General features: G+C 40.0%; 1 protein-coding gene across 1 annotated transcript; it reads right to left on the minus strand.

Annotated features, from left to right (window-relative positions):
- Positions 1 to 1,170: 1,170 nt before the first annotated feature.
- Positions 1,171 to 3,563, minus strand: LOC134617791 (low affinity immunoglobulin gamma Fc region receptor II-like). Its single transcript, XM_063463025.1, has 6 exons — positions 3,527 to 3,563; positions 2,634 to 2,669; positions 2,247 to 2,510; positions 1,922 to 2,167; positions 1,659 to 1,835; positions 1,171 to 1,498 (listed from the first exon to the last, which is right to left on the minus strand). Exons 1-6 carry the CDS (start codon positions 3,555 to 3,557, stop codon positions 1,431 to 1,433), a joined length of 822 nt encoding a protein of 273 aa, XP_063319095.1. The 5' UTR covers positions 3,558 to 3,563; the 3' UTR covers positions 1,171 to 1,430.
- Positions 3,564 to 8,214: the final 4,651 nt, after the last annotated feature.

Genomic DNA, 8,214 nt, shown 5'->3' on the forward strand with positions numbered 1-8,214 from the left:
CAAAGTGGGCGATAAACAAACAAGAGAGACGATCAGCTGATCATTGATCAGTTTCATGATTGAAGTAGCATCAGGAGAGAGAGGGGAGAGAATGAGAGAAGAAGAGGCAGCTGTGCAATGTAAAGACAGAATAACTCCAGCTTTGTGTCTTTTTTTTTCATTCTAGCTGAAGTACAGGAGGAATCGCGTTCCTTTTCCCCTCAATACGGATGTATTGTAATTGGTCCAGCCGAGAGTTGATCAATACCAATTGGCTAATCCACCACCTTTCATTGTTTATACCGTTACAAAAACAAACAAGCAAACATAAAAATGAAAAATCATCATTGGCCCACCAGGCATGGTGTTCAAGATTAACTGGCGTCACAGATTAACTGGATTTGGTCGAACAGATCTGTAGCAGACTTGTGTTTCAGGAGCTGCTACTGACAAACCTGCAAAAAAATTAAAAAACGCCAAATGTGTCATCTGTGACACTTGTGAGGTTATCTCAAACACACTCCATCAGTCTTGATGCTTTCGAACAACAAAATATTTAAAAATGCCACAAGTTTACCTGGTGATATTCTCATGCACAACGCGATCGTGAAAAAGGCAAACAATTAACACCACACCGATGTTGTTCACAGGACAGCAGGAGTAAACGAAAGGGAGAATCTTGTCGTCGTTATCGCTCCCCTCGCACGTTTTATTTCTCCGATTTCAGCATTTTTGCTTCACAACTAAAGCGTGCAGTTTACTTTGTGTGCACTAACATGGACTCGAATCAACCAGCGCCACCTGTGGCCAAGTGCCACAGCCTACAGCCAGATCAACTTGTGACACACATCTGCAGCACGTTTGAATTCGTTTCATGCACAATACATTTGTACCTTTCAATTGTGTCTGTTTGTGCGTCATGCAAATAAACCCTTGAAAGGAATGAAATGATATCATGATTTTATTTTCGGCCTACATTTGTAAAAACAAAAAGTGCCAAATTATATACACAAAGTCATAAGAATCACCACCCCTGTTCATCATGATTTTAATATTTTTGCCCATAAGAAAAACATCTTGAACAAATATGACACACTAATATTTCACTAGTGTTGTAACATCACATGTTACAACACTAGTTGTAACTTGTGTAGTCACAACTAGTGTTGTAACATCACATTACTAGTTCTGTTTTTCAGTGGGTAGGAGGGGTTATAAAAAGCCGTGTATAAGGGAAAGTGTTTTGGGTTAAAGCTAAACCAACGCAGAGTTATTCCTCAATCTTTAACAAACGTGAAAGTGGACAATAGATATTATACAAGGAATCTTTAAGGAATTTTAATTGTCTTTAATACATTAGTTTAAGCTCGGTGAGTTCTGTTTTGTATTTCCTCTGAATATCAACATGAACCCTCAACACACATCACATTAAAAATTATCTCTGCTTCTTCTCATTGACTGTTGTTGACTACAACTTTTTCTGTCACTGTATGTGATGTCATCATCTCCAACTCCTCCCCTGTCAGACAAAAAGAACCAGAATGAACAGCAGAATAATTTACTGTTTTATAATCATACTGTGAGAATGTGTTTAAAGGATTTATGAATATCACATTAAAATAATTCACATAATTTCATTCTGAGAAACAAAACCTTAAAGAGACACTGCTCAGTCTCACTTTCAGATTTCCTTTGAACTTGCCGTCTCACCAGCAGAACCAGTAACACCAGTAGAACCACAACACAGACTGATTTAAGAAATGACACAGTGAGAACAAGAGAGAAGAGTGATGGAGAGACACAGGTGGAACCAGGAGGAGGTGTGGATGTAGGTGGAGGTGTGGTGGTGTGTTTGCCTAAAATAAAGCAAACACAGTCATTAAGTTGTCGTCACATTGTGAATGTTGAAAGCTGCAGAAACACAGACAGGTGAGTGTGTCACCTGTGACAGTGATCCAGCTGGATGGAGACTCTCCATGACCGCTGATGTCACACTTGTAGAGGCCTTCATCAGACCTGGAAACATGCTGGATGGTCATGTGACCTGCAGGCTGCTTCCTGATGAGGGAGCCATCTTTATAGAAAGCAGCTGGGAGGTTGGAGAAGGTGGTCATTGTTTTACAGAGCAGAGTGACGTCATCTCCCTCCATCACAGGGAGGACAGGACTCTGCAGGATCACTGATCCACCTCAACACAGAGACAAACTACAGCATTTCATCCATTTACACACAGCTTCATCAACACTAACTCCACACACTCAGCTTACCAGTGACTGTCAGGTTAACCATGTTACTGATGGGACCCTCTCTGGACTCACACCAGTAAACTCCACTGTCCAAATGGAATGCAACAATGTCACAAGTGGAACCAGCTGGTTTTCCCCACCCATCTGTTCCACACTGAGTCCTCTGTTCTCTGCTTGTGTTTCTCCTCAGAGTCCATCCAGCAGAGCTGTCGTCCTCCTCACAGCTCAGAGACACAGAGTCATAGTCAAAGAACTGAGAGCTGCTGGGACTCACAGTCAGACGAGCTGTGAGGGTTACAATGAAAAACCGATGATCTGTTATACTTTCCATTGTGAAACATGAACACAATCAGGTCATATCAGTGAGCATTTATCAGGTTTAAACTGTGACAGAAGAAGGTTACTGACCTTGGTTTGTTGTGCAGCTCAGCAGTGAGATCAGAACTAAAGAGGAAAGGTTGGTTTTAGTTTTCACAAACAAATCAATATTTCATCAGTCAGTCAAGTGATAAGTCATATTTTCTTCTGTACTGCTGTGTCCGATAAAGAGAAGAGATTCTGTGGTGTCAGTGTTGACTAAAATGTTCCTTTAAAGTCTAATTAATGCTTCATGTCAAAATGTGAAATTTGTCAAATGTCATGACTGCAGTCAGACATGAATCACATCCCTAGACCCAAAAAACAGAACACTGATAGGAATTAACTCAACATAAAACACTATTTTCGAGATCAGACAAAGTCTTTAAATTAATGTACTTTTATAACAGTGTGTCAGAGATCAGTCATTGTAGTCTAACATCTAACTTTGTGGTACAGATTATTATTTAGATTTTTATGTTTTGTTAATGAATGCTGCTTATGTTGTATGTAGACATTTTAATTTTTCTGCTCCTGAGCAGAAACAAGCAGTCTTGATCTTCATCTGAGGATGGAGGAATTTTTGTATTATTGATAAATAGGCAAGATTTTTTATTTTTGTTAATATAGTTCTACTTTTTCGAGCTATAGACCTTTTGTATGCATTGAGTAAAAGACATCACAAGTAATAGTAAATGTATGTCCACAGTACAGTTCTGTTTTTAAAATCACTAAATTGCTAAATTCAGTTTTTCACAACCTTTTTTTGTGTAAGATGCTCAAACTTCCTCTTCACAGCTGAAATGTGTCTACTTTGTGTTTTAAACTTGCTTTAAATTCTGTTTCACTTCTTGTTTATGTCATTTTCTTTCATCTGTCATCAATCAACAATCACAAAATCTGTGAAAATAAACTTTAGGTAACCTTAAGAGGTTTTTACTTACTCAGCAGACATTGCAGAGATGTTTCCTTCATCGTTCCTCTCAGTGATGTGATGTCTTCTTCATTTACGGAAAATGAATCCCCGCCCTCTTGCTCTGTGCACTCCTGCTTTTTCTTTTAGGCTTTCTTTCTTGTTTTTTTTTTTTTTTTTAATCTTGAAACTACCTGTGCAAACACATTTTTATAACAAAACCTATGTTTTAAAATCAAATGATCTCTAGCAGTATGTATGGAAACGTGGATATTCTCAGCTCTGTTTTAGTCACTCTGTGTCAAATGAAACATGAAACAACATGGGCAGCTTTCTTCAGGACATTTTGAAGAAAGTCTCTTGGTGACACTCTACGATTGGAGGGGGGACTCCCAGCAGCTGGAAACCACCAGAAAGCTGGAAGCAGCAATTCTAAGTGACCGTATCTATAGGCTCCTCACTGAATTTGAGTGTGGTACTTTCATAGTTTACCCAAGTCCATGATTACTGCAAAGTGGAAGTAGAGGAGCCACAGCAACAAAGACCACATAAAGTTTCACAGTAGGTTTGCCAAACGCTGACGCAAATAGTGTGTGAAAGTTGCCAGATGCTGTTAGAACAAGGAAACCAAGCCTTTCTTAACAATGGTACTGTTCTGCATCCAAGTACCAAACTCAAATCTGATATATTGCAGTTTTGTTTTGCTTTAAAATCAGAAATGGACGAATACAAAATGTATCCTTACAGAGCAGAATTTCGATAATGTAGCTGAGGCAGTGATAACATAGTATCCATGCTTAAAGGAGCAAGGCTCAGTCACCAGCTATTAAGCATGGACAATCTGCCTGAATTACAAAATGGCAAACTAGACTAAGGAACATCGCCTGAAATTTTGGGTTAGGGGAGTATGGTTAAGAAGGGCTTTAATTTAGATAATAATAGTTGAAGCTTATTCGTTTATAGTACGTTTTGGAAATATGTATGTTTGTTATGAGCTCTAATGTTATTGTATGTCTGTTTGTGTGGAGGGTAGTGATGTGCGGATCGATCCTGAAATATCGATTCCTCCGATGCCAATCATTTATGTTCTAGAATCGATTCTGACATTAAAATATCGATATTTTAGTAATTTAGGGTAAATTTTTAGTTTATCATTAACAGGAACACAGTGGAAACTATAACATTCGGATTGTCTACATTCAAAGGAACTACTTCCTCTTCCGCCTTTCATAGTCATGTGCGAAATACGGCTGTATAAATGTCTCGCAGCCCCGTGCGCACTCGCAACAATGGCTGAGCGTAATTGAGCGGACGTATTTTACCTCCACAAACAGCTGAGACGTTGTTTGCGATACATGTGGCAAAAAAGTGAGGTGTTGTGGCCATACTTGTCAACCTTGAGATCTCAGAATTGGGGAGAAATTCAAAAGGGCTGTTGGGGGGGATGGCCATAAATACATTTTACAGTGTTTATTTATCAGATAAAATATAACCAAGCACACCATTGTTTTTCTTGTTACATTACCAATAAGTTTGATGTGTCACATGTAGGGATGGGTATTGATAAGATTTTCACGATTCCGATTCCATTTTCGATTCTGTTTAATGATTCGATTCTTTATCGATTCTCTTATCGATTCTTTTTTTTAAAAAGGAGAACACTAGAACTTTGTTTTATAGCTTATCTTTGAACAAGAATTTTAGGAGTAACATGGCCTTACAAACCCAACAGTGAGATCTTAAGCGATCCACAGCCTACGGCTCTTCAATGGGGTGTCACAGGGTCCCCCGGGAAAATTGTAAACGTAAAATAATAAAATAAATATTCTTCTGTAGCAATAACAAAGTATAACATAAATTATTCTGTAGCAATTACACAAGAATATTCAGTAATGCCCCTGTCTACAATTAAACACATTCACTTACCGAAAATCGGGGGCATCTGCTGTGCAAATGGGTGCAAGCCTTTGACCACAAACTTAGTCACTGCTCGGTGACATTCCTCTATCCTGGCCTGAAAGGAGACGCTACCGGTAGACTGCAGCGAGAACTGCCAGCATCTGAGCCAGCCAGACTCTGTCTCTCTCATCACGGTCACCTAAGTGCACAGTAATGGCAGGTTTTGTAATAAAGCAGATCGCGCTAACATAATATGGACTGTTAGTTGATCATTTACCTGCCGCATTAACGGGAGAGGACGTGCAAACGTTACCGCTGCTGCTGGGTTGAGATTCACGAGTCCGGAGCGGAATTAAAAACACGACATTAATTTAAGTTCATCGCGTGTTTTGTGAGCAAATGCTTTTGCATATTCGTAGTGTTTCCTCCCTTAAATGAAATATCTACTTTGCAAGTATTGCAAGTTGCCCTGTTGTCATCTGTTCTCATAAAGTATAACCAAACTTTTGAGCGTTTGAGCCGCTAAGGTGCCATTATTCCTGCCAAGTAAATGACGCTCCGCAACGTGGTGACGTCATTCGGGGCGACGGGAATCGATGAGGGAATCGTTTGCAAAAATGGAAAACAATTGCAAGGAATTGAAACCGTGGGAATGGTTTCGATACCCATCCCTAGTCACATGACCCTCTTAATATTGAAAAAACAAAAATTGTATCCAAGATGGCCGACTTCTAAATGGCCACCATGGTCACCACCCATCTTGAGGAGTTTGCCCCCTCTAATATACTAATGTGCCACAAACAGGACTTTAATATCACCAACCATTCCCATGTTATTACGATGTATCCATATAAATGGCCCACCCTGTAGATTAACTTGTGAAGCATCTGCACCTGCTGCTATGATCACATTGAGTAGAAGGTGAGTGGCTGCACTTACACCTGGTGCATCCAAATCTACCCACAAACATTTTGAAAGATGCAATGTCAGCAATGTGGATTGTTAACACTGAAAACAATCACTAAGCAAAGACCACAGGGATCAATTGTTTCTGTTTATTTAGCACCCACAACATGGTAGAATGGTATTGATCAGTGGTCTTTGATCAGTGGATTTTGGTCAGCGATTGTTGATCAATGGTCATGAGAATTTGCATAATTATGATTAAGGAACTGACCTCCCAGCCCATTGTTCCTTCAGTGGGCTGGTTTCAGTCATTATGCAAATGTACTTATAATAAGGTTTGGGGAAACCTGCAGTCAGCTGAGACTGAAGAAGTCACTTGGATGAGTGACGAAACGTTTCTTGCACAAAACGTTACCTCTGTTAGGATGCCTGGGTCGTTGACCCAGGGCTTTTGAGTTTATTATATTATTTATCATTTCTAGTCTTTGGTTTCTTTGAGTTCCGTCTTATGGTTTATGTCTCTGTGTTCTATAGTTGCGGTCTCCCCTGTTGGCTGTATCCCCTTGTTAAGTTCGCGTCTCTGTGTTATGTTTCCTGTTTTACTTTGGAAGTCCGTGTTTCATGTTAGTATATCTGGTTTTGCTTCTCTTGTCTCGTTAGTTCTGATTTGCCCCAGCTGTGTTTCCCTCCTGTTACCCATTCCCTGATTGCTCCCTCTGTGTATTTGAGCCCTGTGTTTCTTTGTGTCTGTGTCGCGATCTACTGTTTACCTAGCTGTGTGTTCTGTCAGTCCTCTGGTTTAAGTTTATTTTGATTTTTCCCAGGTATGTTATATTTTGAGTCTTAAATTAAAGCTATTTTGAGTTCATGACTGTCTCCGGGGTCTGCACCTTGGGTCCTATTCCTGTCTGCACACAGCCATTCATAACAATGTCCAGATGAACAGAATCAACTTTTGGAGATATGTGAACTATAATTTCTCTGTTGGTAAAAAAAGAAAAAAAAGAATTCTCTGTTGGTGCATCAAAGTGACATGTCACCCAGCGATGTTGAAGTAACCCAGTCAATGTGCTTCCATCTGAGGTATTGATTTTGTTATTAGAGCAGGGCGATATGACCAAAAATATTTATCACGATATACATTTGAAAATTTGCGATAACGATATAACTGACGATATAATTGACACTAGACAAAATACTTTACAACTCCACAACTTTATTAGTGCAAAAAACCCCATCAGTGTATTTTCACTTAAACAAGCAGCTGTTTTTTATGTGCATTAAAGTTATATAAAAATGTAACAGTGCAAATTCCTTGCTGACAGTTTAACCAAAAGGCATTTCCAGCGTTTCCTCAGTATAACCATGTAGAATATCCATAAAACTTAAAGAGGTTATACACACACACACACAATACGGTAATATTATGTTGAAGCACAGTACGTATCACTCTGCGAGGCGCCTGCCTACGATAGCCGTAATACTCTGACAATCCATCAAGCAGTGCGGCTTCATAGCTTAGCAAAGTTGTGCTAAAACATTTGACAGATTTTCTGGAGGCGGTGACATCGGTGGTGCTGATGGGCCCTCGCAGGGAGGCGGTGACATCGGTGGTGCTGATGGCCCCTCGCAGGAAGCCGACAAGTTCTTCAGTTTTGCTGGGACCCTCTCCTCAGGCTGGAAGTAGTGTCTTAGTTGGTCAATGTTGACTTTCAGAGTCCTCTTGCCCTTCTCTGACACCAAGTCAGCACTTTTACTGTCCAGCTTCACAATCTTCAAGGGTCTCAGCATATCAGCATCCAGTTTACCACCTTTTCTCTGTTCTTGCCTCGCATTTTTGTGCAAAACCAGGTCTCTCACCTGAAAGCCATTCTCCCCTTTTTGCCTTTCCCCTGCGGATTTTGTCTTGGGTGA

The sequence above is a fragment of the Pelmatolapia mariae genome, linkage group LG3_W (assembly GCF_036321145.2).
Source record: "Pelmatolapia mariae isolate MD_Pm_ZW linkage group LG3_W, Pm_UMD_F_2, whole genome shotgun sequence".
Lineage (NCBI taxonomy): Eukaryota > Metazoa > Chordata > Actinopteri > Cichliformes > Cichlidae > Pelmatolapia > Pelmatolapia mariae.